The sequence below is a fragment of the Brienomyrus brachyistius genome, chromosome 1 (assembly GCF_023856365.1).
Source record: "Brienomyrus brachyistius isolate T26 chromosome 1, BBRACH_0.4, whole genome shotgun sequence".
NCBI classification, from domain to species: Eukaryota; Metazoa; Chordata; class Actinopteri; order Osteoglossiformes; family Mormyridae; genus Brienomyrus; species Brienomyrus brachyistius.
In genome coordinates, this window is record NC_064533.1 from 43,084,135 (window position 1) to 43,103,913 (window position 19,779).

General features: G+C 43.1%; 1 protein-coding gene and 1 long non-coding RNA gene across 12 annotated transcripts in view; one reads left to right on the top strand and one right to left on the bottom strand.

Annotated features, from left to right (window-relative positions):
- The window catches only part of LOC125751489 (muscleblind-like protein 2a), a 47,073-nt gene extending 29,605 nt beyond the window's left edge, over nucleotides 1-17,468 (top strand). For 4 of the 11 annotated variants that reach the window (XM_049030631.1, XM_049030479.1, XM_049030388.1 and 1 more), the window contains 6 exons: nucleotides 85-339; nucleotides 3,615-3,668; nucleotides 3,977-4,130; nucleotides 6,994-7,029; nucleotides 7,872-7,966; nucleotides 14,111-17,468. In XM_049030631.1, coding sequence (XP_048886588.1) covers nucleotides 85-339; nucleotides 3,615-3,668; nucleotides 3,977-4,130; nucleotides 6,994-7,029; nucleotides 7,872-7,966; nucleotides 14,111-14,125 — 609 coding nt within the window. In that variant the 3' untranslated portion in view covers nucleotides 14,126-17,468. The remainder of the gene's footprint in view (nucleotides 1-84; nucleotides 340-3,614; nucleotides 3,669-3,976; nucleotides 4,131-6,993; nucleotides 7,030-7,871; nucleotides 7,967-14,110) is intronic. The other 7 variants (XM_049030883.1, XM_049030795.1, XM_049031043.1 and 4 more) reach the window with 7 other exon arrangements.
- Nucleotides 16,475-19,707, bottom strand: LOC125751960 (uncharacterized). Its single transcript, XR_007400823.1, has 2 exons — nucleotides 19,595-19,707; nucleotides 16,475-18,436 (listed from the first exon to the last, which is right to left on the bottom strand). It is a non-coding gene; the product is annotated as an uncharacterized LOC125751960 (long non-coding RNA).
- Nucleotides 19,708-19,779: the final 72 nt, after the last annotated feature.

The window sequence follows — 19,779 nt, forward strand, 5'->3', positions numbered from 1 at the left end:
GGGCGCTACAGACGCTTGAGACGCATGTGTGGAGTATCTCATGCACGACTTTCTGCTTTTTTCCCCCCTCCTCTGGTGTCTCAGGTGTGCCGCGAGTTCCAGCGGGGCAACTGTGCACGGGGTGAGACGGACTGCCGCTTCGCCCACCCCAGTGAGAGCCCCATGATCGACACGAGCGACAACACCGTCACCGTCTGCATGGACTACATCAAGAGCCGCTGCTCCCGCGAGAAGTGCAAGTACTTCCACCCTCCGCCACACCTGCAGGCCAAGATCAAGGCCGCGCAGCACCAGGCCAGTCAGAGCGCTGTCGCAGCGCAGACGGCCACCGCAGCCATGGTGAGCTCCAGCCCCTTCTGCCCCATACGCCCGTCCACTCACATAAGGGACCTGAGCGGGCCAGTGTAGAGCTGGGCTCGCCCCCACTTTCAGCTCTCCAATGGTGTATGAGGACCAGTGTTTCTGTAGAGTCATTTGTCATACCGTGAGTCAAAACTATTCCGAATCCGCTGCATGGTTACCAACATAGTAGCTATTTGCAGACATTAGTCAAAAGTGTGCTATTTTCTGCTGTTTTGTACATGGAATGTGGAGCACTGTTTAACTGCTTGGGCGACACAGTGGCACAGTAATTAGCACTGTTGCCTCACACTACTGGGGCCAGGGTTCGAGTTTCTGCCATGGCTCCATGTGTGTGGGGTTTGCTTGTTCTCCCCAAGTTGTCGTGGGGTTTCCTCCAGTTACTCCATTTTCCTCCCACAGTCTAAAAACATGCTGAGGTTACCTAGAGTTACCTAATTGCCTGTAGGTGCGCATGTGTGAGTGTGCCCTGCACTGGGACGGCTTCATTCAGTGAGTTTGCTGCCGCTGTTGGGGCACAGGTCCTCCAGTCGCTGTTGGATAATCTCCCAGCTGCTTTGTGTGTCTGTTCCATTCCACAAGCAGCATGCCTGATCCGACTCATAATTCCTGGAGCACATAGGCTGGCTGTGAGTCCCTGATCCAGAACGAGCCTTTTCCAATAAGACTAGTGATAATGTCCGGTACGACAAATGTGTGGAGTTTCTGGGGGGACGCCGCTAATGCAGACTAGGTCCCATGACCACACTGATACCTAGCAGATGCTTTGAGGGATAAGCAGGCCACACAGACACAGACAAATAATCAGTTTTTAGTACGTTTTTTTTGTAAGGGAGGTATCTTTTACTTTCGCTTCAATCTAAAAATCAATTCGAGTAATATGGAAGGGACGGTTTTAGACAGCCAATTGTGACTGGGAGAGCCTAACTTTTCTGCGTCTGCCCAGTGCTGTCCCCTGTCCCCTGTCCCTAGCATCTGACAGCAGGACAGCTGAGAGCCCCTTCAAATTGCATGTGCGGCATTTTCCAGATCAACCACCAATGAAAATAGCCATCTGGGGGTGTTTAATTAACCCCCCGGAATCCAGTTTACTAGCAATAACATAATTTTATATCAAGGAATAGAAAGGATTGGAATCTAGTCACTTTTATGTAATTATGTTTGGTGTTTTTTTGAGGAACAGTGTAGGTATGATATATGTTTCTGATGTTCGCCCACGTTTGCAAGGTATCTGCTTTGATGTCCTTCATGAAGACGTCATCTCAGTATGTGCAGGAGGAGAAGGCCAGGCATTTTCTGTCAGATACATGCCTCAATCCTGTCACTTCTGCACAATCCTAGAACATCATAGAAAGCCATTACATTTAGTTACTTGGAGGACAGTTAATCTTCCATTATTCAGCTGTATTATTTACAACCAAAAAAATGAGGATAGTAATTATAGCCAAGCATTGCAGTCCGTAGTAACAGAACTATCGAGATGCCGGTTTGAATTTCGGTCTCTAAGCTCAGCTGCCGCCTTCTTATCGCCCTGAAGCTGCTGTCATGTTTCTGTTGGCGTCTGTTGTTTTCTGCCGCATTGCTTGGCTCACCTACAGCTTCCTCTCTCCTCAGGAAGTAATGCTTATCTGCTCATTAGCATATTGTGACCGAAAGCCAATAAGAATCTGAGCCCATGTACAGTGTATTTTCCCTGTCAAGCTTCTGATTCCCAGCACTTCTTGAATGGCTTCATGTATTGCAAGTCAGTTTTTGTTTCTTGCAGTTTATCCAGCCAGATCTCATGCCTTCTTCCCTCTTCACCCCCAGTTCACCTCACTTCATTTGCATTGTCTGTGTGGCATCATTGTTTTTGTTGCTTTTGCATGCCATTATAGCTTCACGGAGGGGGTGCGATGACATTGTACGCCTGCGCCCCCCCATTTAAAATTCATGCCCGAGTTGATGCTTATGATTTGGATCGGTTTTGTTGGGAAAAGGCCCGGAACGATCACCGTGGCATCACAACAGGTGCGACAGACTCCTTGGAGACAGGAATGCTGTGGAAAGCTCTTATGTAGATAAATTGCAGCCTTTGTTCTGTAAGTCTAAAGGACAAACCTTACACCAAGTAAGCAGTACTAATCAGAGGCGACCAAACAGAGCTCCACATTCTGTGCTCAGCGCCGTTAGCGTTCAGCATTCTCCTCCCTTCGCTGTCCCCTTACCTACCAGCAGAACTGTGATATTGGCAGGATGAAGGTGTGATTTCGAGCCAGAGGAGATGGGAAACTCTTGAAAATCTAATTATGCTCCAGAGTGATATAGCCTCTTCTCCTGATGCACACGGAACATTTTTTCCTGAAAGATACCTGTCTAGGTCTTACTGGGAGGCTGAAGATTACTTTCATTTAGCATGTGGCTGAAATATTCATATTACAGAAGAAAGTGTAAAGTATGGTATAAAGAATATTCTATATAGAACAGAGAGTCTGTCTCAGAGGATGGTCTTACTCGGTAATATGGCTTCCGTTCCTGGCGGCCCCGTGCAAGCAGCTGTCCGTAGCATAGCAACCAGCAAATTAACGTCTCAGCCCCTGAAATCAGACCTCTTTTTCGAGTAAAAGGTTCTAGAAGCAAAACCTATTGTCTTATGTTTGTGGCATTCATTGTATCCTTCAGTAATAATGTCCCTTTTCTCAGCTCTGTAATTTTGGTCCCTTTACGCACAGCAAAGGCACCTTAAAGTTGCCATTCGCTATTTTATCCAAAGCAGTTTCACGTGCTTTTTTGTGACATTGTTTAGTGTAATGTAGATCTTTGCTGATGCGCATGCCTTCATACAGTGCAGCTGATGATAATAGTGTGTATACTGTTCTGTAGTATTAAGCTTATAAAAAACAGTGTAAAGTTATACATAACTAATAACTGCGATGCAAGCAATATGTTTAATTTTGATATAATATTAATATTAAAATATGTAATTTCCTACGCATTTAACAAAGGTGTAGTAGTTGCTTTTTGCTTCTGTACTAATTCAGAAATTAGCAGTTCGTTTCCTTGGAACAGTACCTTTTGTTTGTGCATGCCTATGGTTTTGTATGTGGTATACTGCATTCAGATTATTTTGTTTTTTTTCCCCCTCCCTCCTTCTCACCTACCCACAATGCAATGCTGTCCCCATGATGCACCTCTGCTTGCTGTTACCTGTATGTTAATACGCTTGAATCCCATTGGCCCACTGCCATCATGTGCTCGCTGCCTGCTATTTAAAGACTCAGTCGACTGCCAAAGCAATGAAGCGACCCCTCGAGGCAACTGTAGATCTGGTACTTTGACCTTTCACCTTATGCTTTGCATGTAGCTTTTTATGTACCGTAGCATCTCACAGAATTTAATTTGGCTTCTTCTTTTAAAATCAATTAGACTCATCTAGTGTTTCTATGTGGATTCATTTGCCATGATATATGAATAATTAATCTATTTAAACTTTGCTGTTTCAGTAAAAGTAGACGTAAAGGCACTGTGATGTTTTTAACTGAAATGCTGACTGCTGAATACTTTATTGATAATGGATGTTCAGCATATCTGCCAGGTTGTCCTCCATGTGTCATTGTGATGTGCTGCCCTTCCGCAGGCCTTCCCGCATGGAATGCTGCAGCCCCTGCCCAAGCGCGCAGCCCTGGAGAAGACCAACGGCACCGCCGCACTCTTCAGTCCCGGAGTTCTGCATTACCAGCAGGCCCTGGCCAGCGCACAGCTACAGCCGCCCGCCGCCTTCTTCCCCACAGGTAGAGTCACCGCCCTTCCACATTGCCACGGCAACCTGAGCCGTCCCCACAAACATGAGGGAGGCTCCTTAGACTGCAACCGCTTCATTAACCAGTCAGAGTGTGCCCCTCCCACCCCAGTATCAGTGCCTCCTCATGCCGTGTTGCCCCCCCAGTCGTCCACCCGGATCACCTTGTCTCACCTGAGCAGTACAGTCTCCGTCCACTGGTTTGCTGCAGCCATGTCCTACTCAGGCCCACTAAGCTCGTGTGTATAAAGAGCAGCAGCGCCAGGTGCTGCCAGGGCGAGCAGCTTTGTGTTTGTGTACTGTGAGCTTATGTCGTGTGTATGCGTGACAGGGTGTCTGCGTGTACATGTGTGTGTGTATGTGGGGACGTACATGTGTATGTGCATGGCTGTACTTCTACATGTGTGTGCGTACATGTGTGTGACAGAATGCTTCTCAAACTCTACACGTCTAGTCACACGTCAGAAAATGCAACGGCAACAGCTGCCAGCCAGGTAATGTGTCAAATCAGTCACCAATCATATATAAGTGCGAAATCCGCAGCATTATTCTGCCATATGAAGGCAAAACACAGTGACTGCACTGAAACTGAAACTGAGAAAAAGGTATTCAGAGCTTTTTGACTGTGTGTGGTAGGTAGGAGAAATATCTCGTGGCCCAATTTCATGACAATGTCATAAATCAGTTTTTTATAAAATATGCAGATTGTACAACAGTGCGTGATTATGTGTGTGTGTGTGCGTGTGTGTTTGTGCGTGTGCGTGTGTGTGTGTGTGCATGCGTGTGTGTGTGCGTGTGTGTTTGTGTGTGTTTGCGTGTATGTTTGTGTGCGTGTGTGTGTGTGTTTGTGTGTGTGTGTGTGTGTGTGTTTGCGTGTATGTTTGTGTGCGTGCGTGTGTGTGTGTGTGTGTGTTTGCGTGTGTGTGTACATATTATATATTTATATATTAGGGCTGTGAATCAATTAAAAAATTTACTACTTGCTTGGTTAATCTCAATTAATTGTACCTTATATTGAAACTTGCAATAATAAATATTTATACAATGAATCCGCAAATTATTGTTATATAAATTTTCTATAATTTTTTTAATTAATTTGAAATTAGACTCACATTATACAACTTCAATTTTGGCTCTGGGGTAGTTATTCAGTTTTGTTGTGTTATCATTTATTTCTGTAATACATAGAAGTATTTTGTCAGATCCATGGGTTACTGAGATTAGAAAAATGAATAAAACAAACAAAAAACTCACCAAAAATATAATTTATTATACAGTTTGATCGTTTATTGTGGCTTACATGCAATAAAGAAAGATTTGAAAACATTTTATGTATTTTTGTGTTTCCAATTTTCTTCTCCCTATTTGGGGAAAAACAAATTATATCATTTTAATATACCTAAAAGGTTAAATTAATGGCAATTGCTCTATTAAAAAAAACACTGTAATTCACCATAACTTTTTTTTCCAAAAAAATTTCAAGTTTGTGAAAATGATCCATATTTTAGTACTTGTTTAATGGTTTAACGTAAACTTAATCAGTACAGATTATTCAATTCTAACAAAAATACTACTTGCAAGCAAGTAGAAGTGGAATATCAATGCTTTTAAAAAAGGTTTGATGAACAGATGGCCCTACAAAAAGAGATGGCATTGTATTATATGGAAGGATGGTAGATTTTTTTAAATCACACTCCTTGGCAATTAATGGCGTTTGCCACATGTACATATAACTGCATTTACTCAACAGCCGAATCGAAACACTGTTTAATCCCAATTGAGGGATCAATTTAAAATCTTAAACCTGTTTGGCAAATGACTCTAAACAGAAGCCTAACAAGCACTGAGAAGTATATTTTATAACATGAAAGATGTTAAGATTTTAAGGTATTAGTCCTTCATTATAATGAAACAAATAATGTAATGTATGCGCGTCTCCTTCCGGCAGTTTTTGAAGCAAAGTAAAACAGGTGACATCAGCTTCCCAGTGAGACGCTACCTGAATGTTTAGATTTTAGCTTGGAATTCTAGGATTCTGTGCAATGTTACAACCTAAACCCTCATGTTGTTTGCAAAGATGAAGGAATATTATAGGTGTCTGTGCTCATGCTAATCTGCCTTTTAGATAACACATTCTGGCATCTATTAACGCAGTCAAAGATATATTGCCTTTTACTTTAAAATTAACGCAATACATATTCCAGTCCTAGTATATTTATATAATGTGTGTGTGTGTGTGTGTGTGTGTGTGTGCGTGTATAAAATTGCAGTGTGACTGCTGTAAGTGATTGTTGGCATAACCCAGCACACATTAAAAACCCCCTCCCGGCTCACACGAGGAGGATCGCCCTGTAACTAGACCCTAGAGCCGAGTCCCCACAGAAACCCTGACCTCTGAATCTGCAGGGGTCCACACAGTGCGTGTGCCGCTTTGCTGTTGACATCAGATGTTTATGACAAAGCCGTTCCCCTTAGCTCTCCCCTCACTACCTCCACCTAACCTGCTAAACCCGTTTGCACTTTGCCTCTAACCTGGTGGCTTACAGACAGCACCCCCCAGCCCCCACCCAGTTAACTCTGCCAGCAGCACATTACCTCTCCTTGATATTGGCGGACGTCATTTGTAGCCCTGTTACTTCTCCGTTCGAATGCACCTGCCTGTCTGTATAGAAGTGTGGGTCCCAAATTCATGCCCCTGCCACAGCGTATACAGCAGACAGAAGTAACCGCTACAAATGGGTGCCCCCCCCATGGCAGTCACATTGTGAATCTGATAATCTCTTTAACCTGTTTTTCCCTTTATTTTCCATCCCCTTTGCTAACGTCTGCTCACTTTCCTCTGCATGTCCTCACAGGGTCTCTCTTGTGCATGACTCCTGCTACCAGCATTGGTAGGTTCTGTATTCTTCTCTGATACCACTTGAAACGGGAGAACGTGACATATCTCTCACAGTTGAGCTAAAATAAAATTTTAGTACTTAAAAGATCGCCTCCATTTGATGTACCCGGGATGCCAGATGAGCTGGCCTCTGACGGGGCGGGGGTACCCTGGCATTTTAGCTCACCTGTAAGAGAGTGTTTACTCCTAAAACAGTCCTTTGGTTGCTCCCTTTCCCCTCATGTTTCCTTCTAACAAAGTCAAACTGAAACAGTGTCACTGTTACGTATTACCTTCCTGCTTCCTACCATGTAGTAAAATGTTCCCCTCCAGTCAAACTTTACCCCTTGGTTTTCCTCAGTCACAAAAAAATTCAAATAATGTTTTAACGTTGATCTGAAATATATCATGGGTCTGCCGTTAGTTTGTTACATGAGGGCTGTGCAATCAGTATGAGCATTTAGACATGTGTGTCTTCGGTATGTCCATCCCCATCTGATCAGTGCTCGTGACACACAGCCTATCTGTGAAGCCGTTATCCTTCAGTCGGATTTGTTTTCATTTTTGGGACAAAAGCTTTCTGGGTATCACTGATTTTCCTTTTTGTCTTTTTTCAGTCTTATTCAATTTCCTGCACTTTGATTGTAATGGGCTTCTTCCTCTGTTTTGTTATTTTCTCCACCATGCTTTCTTTGCTTTGCATCGTGATCGCTCGCCATCTGCTGGTCTAACCTGACGATGGCTTGCCGCTATGTAATAATCACCTTGCCAAAAAAAAAAACTCACCTGTTGCCATGGTTACCATAATGCCCCACCTACCTGTTCATTGCTTCCATGGTTCCCTTCCTGAAAAAGTACCCATGATGTACAGTGCTACGCCTGCTACTGTCTCTGCAGCAACAACTCCTGCCACAAGTGTCCCCTACGCAGCAACAGCACCAGCCAATCAGGTTTGCTCCTTTTAAAGCTTTCTTTCATGAATCCCCGAGCTCTAAATAAGTTCTCATCACCATAAGAATTGGCTGTTCCACTGCATTGTTATATGCTTAGAGCTATAGGCAAAATAGATATCATAAGAAATCCAAAAGGCTTCCTTGCCTTGTCCCTAAAAGAAAGCACTTATTTAGAGTTCTCACATTTGCAAATAGTAGTTGTGTTGTGTTGTTTCCTGGTTTATTTTGCATGTTTTTACTTTTATTTTAATGTCAAGTGTCCCTCTTCATCTGCCTTAGAAAAATGTATGTTCATCAAAAGGAACTCAGGCATGCACAAACACACTGGCACAGCGAGGTTCACTTCTTCAAGCACTGCCATGGAGATACCATATAGCAGCTCTCTCTGCAGGCCAGTGGCCGGGCAGCTCCAGGCGATGCGGAGATACCGCATAGCAGCTCTCTCTGCAGGCCAGTGGCCGGGCAGCTCCAGGCGATGCGGAGATACCGTATAGCAGCTCTCTCTGCAGGCCAGTGGCCGGGCAGCTCCAGGCGATGCGGAGATACCGTATAGCAGCTCTCTCTGAAGGCCAGTGACTGGGCAGCTCCAGGTGCCATGGAGATGCCGTATAGCAGCTCTCTCTGAAGGCCAGTGGCCAGGCAGCTCCAGGTGCGATGGAGATACCGTACAGCAGCTCTTTCTGAAGGGCCAGTGGGCGGGCAGCTCCAGGTGATGCGGAGATACTGTATAGCAGCTCTCTCTGAAGGCCAGTGGCCAGGCAGCTCCAAGTGCCATGGAGATACCGTATAGCAACTCTCTCTGCAGGCCAGTGGCCGGGCAGCTCCAGGTGCCATGGAGATACCGTATAGCAGCTCTCTCTGCAGGCCAGTGGCTGGGCAGCTCCAGGTGATGCGGAGATACTGTATAGCAGCTCTCTCTGAAGGCCAGTGGCCGGGCAGCTCCAGGTGATGCGGAGATACTGTATAGCAGCTCTCTCTGAAGGCCAGTGGCCAGGCAGCTTCAGGTGCCATGGAGATACCGTATAGCAACTCTCTCTGCAGGCCAGTGGCCGGGCAGCTCCAGGTGCCATGGAGATACCGTATAGCAGCTCTCTCTGCAGGCCAGTGGCCGGGCAGCTCCAGGTGATGCGAAGATGCTGTATAGCAGCTCTCTCTGAAAGCCAGTGGCCAGGCAGCTCCAGGTGCCATGGAGATACCGTATAGCGGCTCTTTCTGCAGGCCAGTGGCCAGGCAGCTCCAGGTGATGCGGAAATACTGTATAGCAGCTCTCTCTGAAGGCCAGTGGCCGGGCAGCTCCAGGTGCCATGGAGATACCGTATAGCAGCTCTCTCTGCAGGCCAGTGGCCGGGCAGCTCCAGGTGATGCGGAGATGCTGTATAGCAGCTCTCTCTGAAGGCCAGTGGCCGGGCAGCTCCAGGTGCCATGGAGATACCGTATAGCAGCTCTCTCTGAAGGCCAGTGGCTGGGGAGCTCCAGGTGACACAGAGATAACGCAGAGCAGTGTGCCAGTCCTAAATCTCATACACACTGAGACGAGAGAATAATGGCCAGTTTCCTGCTGCCTTAGCTGGAGCCAGAGGGCTATGTGTCCGCCAGGGGAGCAACAATCTAATTAACTGCAGCACCATCTTCATTTCAAACCGCTGCCCTTTTGCCACCTGCCTTGCAGTTAGTACTGCACATCAGCCCTGAATACATCAGAATCTTTACTTATTTTTTGAGACATGAAAATAAATGTACATATCATGTTATCATTTGTCCAGCATTAATTGTAAGCCATCTCCCCCTACACTTATTGTGAGGAATTACTAGTTACAGGCAAAGTGTAATTAAGGTGGGTTATCTGAAATATATATTCATATAAACTAGATATCCAGCTTTTGCCTTTGGCATCAAAGCGACATGGAAAATTTGTTTGTGCCTTGGGCATGCTGTGGCAGGTTAGGGTTAGGGTTAGGCAGCAGGTTGACATGGCTGCCTTGTGTGTTGCCCGTCTGAACATGCTCAAAGGAGTCTGGATCAGGTGGTGCAGGTGCTCCGCCCCTTCCTGTCCTGCAGTACACTTCTTGTTTTAGAGAAAGTGTTTTTATAATAATGAGGTTACAACCTGACTGATGTTATGATCCCCTCCAACTTATATTGAGGCTCTTCATCATATCATCTATCATCAGATAAATCGTAGTAAATCTGAGCCTTAAATAGGCTTAGAACATGTTCACCCACTGAATCCCCGGAAATACATATTATGCTTTAACTGACAAATGGTAGCAAATTTTAAAACCCATGGTGTCTCTTAAAATGTTGAAAAATGGCCATGTCATCCATCAAGGTGTTTCTGTGGTCATTTTAGCTTGCTTTGAAGCCTTTCTTTCTCGTTTCCTTCCATCTCCAGGCCAACGGCATAATAAATGTTTAAAGATAGACCCATAACTAGGTGGTCACATGTCAGGTCTGCTCTTGTACCCCTGTGCAAGGTGCAGTTCAACTATAATAATATTTAACAACCAATTATGAGAGGATCTTATTAAATATGGCATAAGTGTAGATGTTTCTTTTGAGTTTATGTTTTAGCATATGCTAGTTTTTCATTACCTTTGAAAAATCTGCAGCAGGGTATCGAAAATAAGGTATATTGTTTAAAAAGCAATTACTCACTTGGCAAGGGACCGTCAGGGATTAGGCATGTCCCTGGGTCAACATGGGAGGGGCTTGTGTTTCACTTTTTTAACCAATCAGTCTTCATTGTTTGACATCACCACATTAATTAAAGCCAGTATTTTCTGTTAAAATAAAAGCATCAAGGTACAGAGATTTCTAAGGTGACTGTTTTATTGTGTAAGCCTTTTGTTAAGGGACGTGTCATAGAAACATATACAAAGCATAGGAGCATGCTTACCTGCAAAGGCTGTATGTGTCCTTATTTCATCATGATGATAGTAATAATGACAATAAGGCTTCAACCAGCAACCTTCTGATCACAAGCACAGAGGTTTAGCCCACTGAGCCGCAGACTCAGAAGTGAGATGCGAGACCCTCTCTCATTAACCTCGGGACACATTGAACTTGGCAAAATTAGGATGTCCCAGGGCAAGGCGAGTGAGTGAGTGGCTAATGTTTGGTTTATGGAAAGAAGGCTTTAGCTACAGCACCTCTGCCTGTCCCCCCCCCCCCCCAGCAGGAAAGGGACCCTGTGTTTATTTCACGCTTGGAGAAAATTCTTTGGAGGTTATAATTGCCCAAGAACATTAGGGTTCAGTTATTTGTATTGTCTTGCTATGGAATTCAGTTGCATCCATTAGGAATATCTACATTTCCTTAATGTGCACATTCTCAGTAGAGATGTAATCAAATAGTTCAGTGTCACAACTGTTGTTGTGAAGACCTTTCTGCATGTGACATATCAGAGTGTCCAGTGTGCTGATCCTCACTGTATTCCATCTTGATCCTCAGTATACAGCATGCTGATCCTCACTGTATTCCGTGCTGATCCTCAGTGTACAGTGTGTTGATCCTCATGGTATTCCATGATGATCCTCAGTATACAGCGTGCTGATCCTCACTGTATTGCGTGCTGATCCTCAGTATACGGTGTGCTGATCCTCACTGTATTCCGTGCTGATCCTCAGTGTACAGTGTGTTGATCCTCATGGTATTCCATGATGATCCTCAGTATACAGCGTGCTGATCCTCACTGTATTGCGTGCTGATCCTCAGTATACGGTGTGCTGATCCTCACTGTATTACGTGCTGATCCTCAATGTACAGTGTGTTGATCCTCATTATATTCCATGATGATCCGCAGTATACAGTGTGCTGATCCTCACTGTATTCCGTGCTGATCCTCAGTATACAGCGTGCTGATCCTCACTGTATTCTGTGCTGATCCTCAGTATACAGTGTGATGATCCTCAGTGTATTCTGTTCTGATCCTCAGTGTACAGCGTGATGATCCTCACGGCATTCCATACTGATCCTCAGTATACAGCGTGCTGATCCTCAGTGTATTCCATGCTCGTCTACCTGTCAGCGTGTGCGGAAAGGACCCTTAGCCCAGCCTGCAACCAAAATCCCTCTCGGCTAATGAAAAGTGTGACTTTGTGTGACAGGGCTCCCTGTGTGTTCTTTTAGCTCCCTCAGCAGGCTAGATCAGGAATTAACTGTAACTCACATATTAAAACAAACATCTATATATATATTTTATACCTTATCCCATCTGTTTGTCTGCAGAGATAAACATGGGAAAGATGAAATGAAATACAGTGTAAAAACAAACTGTTGGTAGCTTTTGTTAGCAAAGTTTTTGTCTAACACACTGACATCTGGGATGCACATCACTGGTACCCAAGTACACATTCACCTTTAAAAGCAATATATGTGGCAATCGATTGTTGTAACTGAGGACATGTGTTTGTATTTTATGTGCATTTGTGTGCTATGACAAGAAATTACTGTGCTTGTGTAACCTTTATCCTTCAAATGAAGAACGAATTAATATATAATGGTCAAAATGCACGGTAATTTTTTGCCATAGCAGCGCAAAACCATGTAAAATCTGATCAATTTTGTAGTGTCACAACAACTGATTGCCTTACGTATCGTTTTTAAAGGTAAATACGTACTTGCATACCAGTTATGTGCATTCCTTTGTATAATCATAATATGTATTATGAGATGATATACAGTACTGTGCAAAAGTCTTAGGCAGTCCAAAGAAATGTTTAAAACTGTTTATCTGGGTAGCAAGTGTACTTTGGCTTAGAACAAAAAACACAATTTAACATTAGAACATGTGCAAATTAAAAGTAACACAATAAAAACTAGTAATAATTTCTTCTGTTTTCTAAAAAGTTACTGATATCTAGTTGGATGGCTAGATGAACACCGCTTCAGTTCCCAAACTTCTCCTCAGGGGCACCCCAGCCTTTCCATGATTTTGCTAAATTCTGCCAACAGCTCAATTAAATATATTGGTTTAAAAAGTCAGTGACAGATTGACTAGCTGTATGAGGTCTGCTAATGGCCAAGTCAAGAAATACATGCCTGCACTGGACGGTCGCTGCAAATACTAGGATGATTTTAGCAGAGGTTCTGAAATGGCTAAGCTGACACACTTTGACAGGCATAATATCATAGTTTTACACCAACATGAGGATAATCTAAACATCATTTTCTTTGCCTGCCTAAGACTTTTGCACAGTACTGTACATTTTATAATAAGATGACAGTAGGACGTCACAGAGTAGAAGCAGGTGGAGCATCATAAGTTAGGGTGGACGCCTTCGGACAGTATCCTCTGTGCTGCATCCTGGCCCTGGCCTCGCAGTGCCCCCAGTGGCTTAGAGTATGTTTGTCATTCTCCTTCCAAGGCCTTGGGCGCTGAGCCTTTTGAGCGTCCCCCATAAAAAGGCAGCCTCCCCATCATTCATGGTGAGGCCCTGTGTCGCACGGGTGTGTCCCAGTACTTGCTAAGGTCCTCACCACAGCCACAGCTGGTCCCTGTTTCCATACTCCATAGAGATATGGGGGAGAACCCCCCACCCCAGCAGACAGTACTGATTGACTGACAGCGTGCCCCCCGGCGTTCCCCCACATGCCCACCTGAGACCCCTATGTCTGCTGCTTTACCTCAGAACTCCCCTGCCATTAGTGCCCCCCCCCACCCCCCAGCTTGCCTGTGTCATGCTGTGAAGCCCCAGCCATCACGTGGCCACTGCGACTCCCAGCTGCTTCTCTGTGCTTTTTGTGCCTCATTTCACACCCTTCCCCTTGGTGTAAAGTGAAATACTCTTACCCTCGGAGCACACTCCCCTATCTGTGTCATTCCTTTTATTTGTAATATGATTTTTCACCAGAATAAATGAGCCCTTTCAGCCTCTTTACCTGCTTTTATTACCGATACCATAATCACCACCAGGTCGTGATTCAAACATCCCCAGATCTACCATTGTCATGATGACCATAGCCCATACCAGCTTCCCCCATCCTGCCCTGCAGCTCCCTCTTCCATGCTCCAGATCAATATACGTCATTTACGCTGGTGGCTCTCGCACGCGTCTGGGCACGGTAGGTCCACGGCACAATTTCCGAAAGCACTGTGCCTCCAGACTAATGTGCAGGTCTCCGGTGTGTCTCCCAACACAGATTATCCTGAAGTAAACTACAAGAAGGCGAGGGAGTGTCAAGACGCTGCACTCAGAAGGTCAAAACAGCCCTTCTATAAATACTACCTGCCCATCTCCTTAGAGCTACAGCAAACTGCATGCTAACAGTACGAGTAATTAAGGATGAGTGCTGCTGTAAACTATACAAGCGGTGTGTATGTGATGCCAGGAAAATACAGACACAATCAGAAGAGAGTATTGTACATAGTTATATATATAGATGAAGCTGGAGATCTCATTTTAATAATTGTTTGCAGATGTTCTCCAAGTAATGTAGGTTTATCTCCTTCTCTGATTTATTATTATGATTATTTTTGTTAAGCTCTGCACAGACTTCACCCTGTAGGAAAATACTTCTGATTTGCACTGAAAAGAGAAAATATTAATCATTTTAAAGTGCTTGATTGTTTTAAATGGGTTATAGAAAAAGTCCCAAGAATGTGTCAGTGGGGGCAGGTTTTTCCCTGGTTACTGGAGCACCGGTGCACCTGTACTGACCTTTTATTTTTAAAGTGAAAAAAATATATATGAAGTCTCCTTCAATGTAAATGATATATCCATATAGAGTACATAATATGAATATGTGTAAAAGTTATATAAAAAACTGTTTTTTGGATTGTTGGCCATCAGGGAGCATCCTGTGGTCTCCAGCATTGTGCCAAAGGCATACATAGCGGAGTGAGCAGGCCGACACGACCCAGCCAGGTCACCTGTGATTTGATAGGATGTGACCGAAGCCCCAAACTAGCAGAGAGCGTGTGGGGGGCCTGGTTCTGACCAATTCACCCGACTCTGCTGAGCCGGCCACAGTGACAGTCAGGGTGCAAAGTGAGGTGGTGGGTGACTGACACACAACTCCATGCTTATCAGACGTGTGAGGCAGTTCTCGTGGAATGATCTGCATTTGCTTTGGAGAAGAGCACCCCCTGGTGGCTGCCAGCCCCTGCTGCACTCTCTTTGATAAACATTCTGTTCTGTTCTGTTCTGTTCTGAGAAAACCGCAGAAGTGCCTAAGTCTTTTAAATGAAACAGCATCTTGAGGAGAGCGTGTCCGGAATGCATACCATTTTAGCTGACCTGCCCAAATTGCTTGATTACGTTGGGGAAAGAAGAAAAGCACTATATATGATATATATATATGTCATGTTCTTTTGTTTCGGTTCTCATCATTGGACTACACTGTTTGGCTGTTTCTCAGACACATTATGAGCAAAGCCTCACAGCTCACAGCTATTAAAGCTACTGCAGGTAGTTTACATGGGAAACTGATTACTGCGATACAGGAAATGTGCTGTTATATGTTAAGTAGTTGTACGATGATTGTCTCAAATTCATCACTGAGACAAATAGTTCAGGCGAGTGTTTATTTTGTGTGGTGGCCATAATGGAGTTTATTAACATTTATTTTGTCCTTTATTATGATTTTTTACAATAACACTTACAATAACATTGTGTAGTTGAAACATCATACTATTACTTAATATGTTTTATATATTTTTTTTAATACAGCATTTTATTACCTTTTTTCAGTGTTGTAAAAAACCTAGTTATAATCATGACATTTTCATGATGTTTGATTAACAGACAATCCATTCGTTAAGCATGAATTACTGTTCGTGTTTTTTTTAATTATTGCTATTAAAGTTTTCATTCATTATGATTTTTATTTTCTTCACAAAAGTTACAGTTTTAATGTAATTTTTGATGTGGAAAGTGATTAAATATATTTGTCATTACAATTTAGTTTTTGTTAAATATTAGTAAACGACAATGCTGTAACCTGTTATATTTGAAAATGAATGTAATTTATTCAGCTGTACTTCATGTGATTGGGGGGTTGTCCACATGTACAGTCCCTTCAGGTCAGCCAATGAAAATCTTTCTAACAGGCGGAATCTGAGAGCTACAAATAACAAGCTTTGTCTCATCACTGCTTTCTCATCAAGACGCAACCCATTTCAGTTTGAGAAATGCTTTAAAATTTGCTTGTATTAATGGTAGAGCCTTTATTGTACTGGTAAAATTTTATCCAAAAAGAAAGATTACCTGTACTTCTTCATATAGTACACGTGTATTTGCTACCAATATCTCATTGTTGCTATGTCAGCCTAGTTATGACTGAAATTACATTTTGTGTAAATTCTGTTTTTTGTTAACTAGATTTCTTTGTATTGTATTACTCTAGATTGTGAATCAAATATTGCGACATTTTTTGTTTCATTGTCAGTGTCGCACCGTAATATTTTTCGCTAGCAGTTAATCACCTATGTATTGATGTAAATGTCTTAAAAGTTTAAGAATGAATGTTTACCAATTAAATATAGAGTTCAATTTTAACTTAAAATCAGTTTGTTTAACGAATGAGAATAGTTGAGCAAACAAGTACTCATCCCCTTGCAATGCACTGTTAATCTGTCTAACATCTAGAATTCTACAGACTTGCATAAGCTAGAATACCTAGAAAAGGTGCTCTTGATTGTGTCGGCAGTTTTAGGTTTGCACTTTGTTCCCATAAATGTAAAAAATAAACACCTCATTGCATATTGCATGGGTTATGGCAAAGTTCATTTTCACCAAGCAATGCTAATGTACAAACGCCTGTTATTTTCAGTCGGTTCGGAAATACTCAGTTTAGATCCACAATGCCTCCATTTCACACCAAAACAAAGACTGTGTTATTTGAATCGAGTCAGCGTTTGTGGACATTTGAAAGACAATGATTCTGTAAGGGAGACTTGCTATGACGATGCTTCAGTTTGAGCGAACAGCTTAGATATAGCTGCAACACAGCTAACAGAGAAGCGATCCCCAAGCAGACAGCAGAAGGCAGACTCACTTTAACGGTTATAACTTTGCCTTACTTTTCGCATCTTTGTATGTGTTCATAAAATTTAAAAGTTTGTATATAATCTTACTAATATGACTTTGGGTTTTTTTCAAACTTTTTTCCATTACGCTGTCATTTATATTGCAGCCATTTGCATACACTATGACCTCTGGCATGGAAACAGGATGTCCTTGCATCTTTTGCTTGGAATGCCCTGCGAATAAAAGCCTGTGTTATGTGTGCCACAGAGAACCCTAGTATACATTACTGTGGGTACCACGTCTGAACTGCTGTAGCAACATATTCCGTCTGTAACACAGTAGTCCATCCAGTTTGCAAAAATAATACAATAAAGATCCCCCTATTGGATTTCATTTGTTTTCAGTGTAACCATTTAGAATGTTTTATTTGTGAATATATTATGTGGCATTTTATGTTATAGTTAATTGCTTTGGTTCCTGAAATATGGTGTAAAACCCATTGAAGCGAAACAAATAAAACATTACAAAGATTCTGTTGCTGTGATTTACCTTACTTCCATCATTTCACTGGTGTCCTTGAATAAGAGACATTGTTCAAACTTGTCCTTTTGATATAGTATGTAGTACCATGAGAGCTTTAACAGAGCTCTGAAATGTTTATACTTGTATACCTAAAATAACTTGTATAGTAATAGTTTTAAAATACATATTAGGGACATTCTATGTTTTAAATTTCAACTGTTTATTTCAGGATTTAAATTCATCCGTCTTCCTAAACCACTTATTCAAAGTAGAGTCACGTTAAGCCTGGAGTCTGTTCCAGAATGTGCACCATGGACGGGATGCCAGTTTATCATGGCACATTCACACGACAGACATTTTAAGAGACACCCAACCTGCCTGTGGGAGAGCATGTCAGGGAGAACATGCCATATCCACACACAGTTAGGGTGGGAGTACCTGGAGGTTTCAGCATGGAGTATTACTCACTGAGCCTTCATAAATATTTGTTTCTCTTAGCCAAAACAGTATGTCCTGAATTTAAATAATCACTATTTTTTTAAGCCTCTGACTGGCAGAATTAAAAGGCTGAAGGCAAACTTTTACAAAACAGCATTTAAATACTGACATGTACTAAATAAGCTGCTGTCGTTTTACGGCAACGTCACACTGCACAACGTGTCACTCCACATCGTCACGTGCGTTTGGGGGCGTAGCAAAAAGTTCTGGGCCTCCTGACGCTACCCCTCCCACCAGAAATGGAGGAGTCTCACAGCCAGGGGAGCTGACATGAGGTGGTCCACTCTATAAAATGGGTGGAGGGTTATATGGTGGAGGGTTGGTAAATTCTGTAAATTTCACTTGATTGTCTGTTATCCAAAGGAGCACTCTGTATGGCCATGATGGACCTGGAAGCAGATGTAGGTGCCACACCAGATATTTCATGTATTCATTTCATTTATTCACTTCCCACCTCCTCCGCTGTTGCCCCAACACCCTGTAAGGGACCAAGCAGTAAGGCGACAAACACAGGAACTTAATTAAAGAAATAGGGCTTCATTGACCCCCAAAATACAAACAATCACAAACTCAAAACCTTAATAATTGGGCCCATAAAAGAGGTCAACATAACATTACAACGCAAAACAGTAACTGAAGCAAACTGACCTTCTTAATAAGGAAACATGAGGGAACATATATAGTGGTTTGGCCAAACCAATTCACACACAAAAGGGATAAACCAAATAAGCACTACATTTAACTAAACAAAGCAAAATAGAACTAAACCCCAATTCCCCCTCTTGCCATGGCAGCACATGGTTCGCGCCTACTCCAGGGGTTGTCCTTTAAGACACGTCCGCCCTCAGCCACACCGTTATACTGAATAAGACCATCCCCCACAACCAAAGTAATTACAAACCAAAAGGTTAAACAATCACTCCACACAACCCTACAATATCAAAATATATATCCACATACACTACACCTACCCCCAAAGACAATACAATAATTCATAGGTTTTAGCTGTAATGCAGAAAACACATACAAATACTGACCCCAGGTCTTACTGTGTGGCTGGTGCCATCACAGCCCATACGTGTGATGTTGTTACCCTATAACAGACTGCACTATAAATTCAACTCGATTCAGTTCAATTCAATAACATTTTTGTATAGTGCATTTTCACAACATTACATTGTCTCAAGACAGTTTACAGCATCCCCACCCAAAGCCCCCAGTGAGCAAGCAGGAGGCGACAGTGGCAAGGAAAAACTCCCTCAAAAGAAGAAACCTTGGGAGGAACCAGACTCATCAGGGGAGCCCATCCTAAGTGCCTGTTACTCTATAACAGACTGCACCGTAAATGCCCGTTATCCTAAAACATATTATCGCCTTGTGTTGGATGTATTTTATATATAAATGCCAGTTAACTGAAAAATGATCATGACATAACATTTTAATTACGGCAATATGTTGTGGTCACCCTTGGGAAATCTGCATAATGTCTGTAGGCTTAAACTATATGCCTAAAAACAGGTATACATATAAGGATGACAGCCTTCAGTTACAATTGCTTATTGTGCCCTGTCGACGGTAGTCTTCAATTGTGAGATTCCTTCCATGCCCACTATGATAACGTCGATGCTTACGTTACCATGGCAACAACATCCGTCGCATTTTTCACGTTTCCTCTCAAATGCACGTCCGGCGTGCAGCTACCATTGGCCGCTGGCTGGGGTGATGTGTAACTACTAGCCTTCAAATCACCGCGTTTTTAAAACGTCGACCGAAACCCGACCCCGCCGAGCGTACGTCGCCTGTTTTTTAACATTTAGGGCC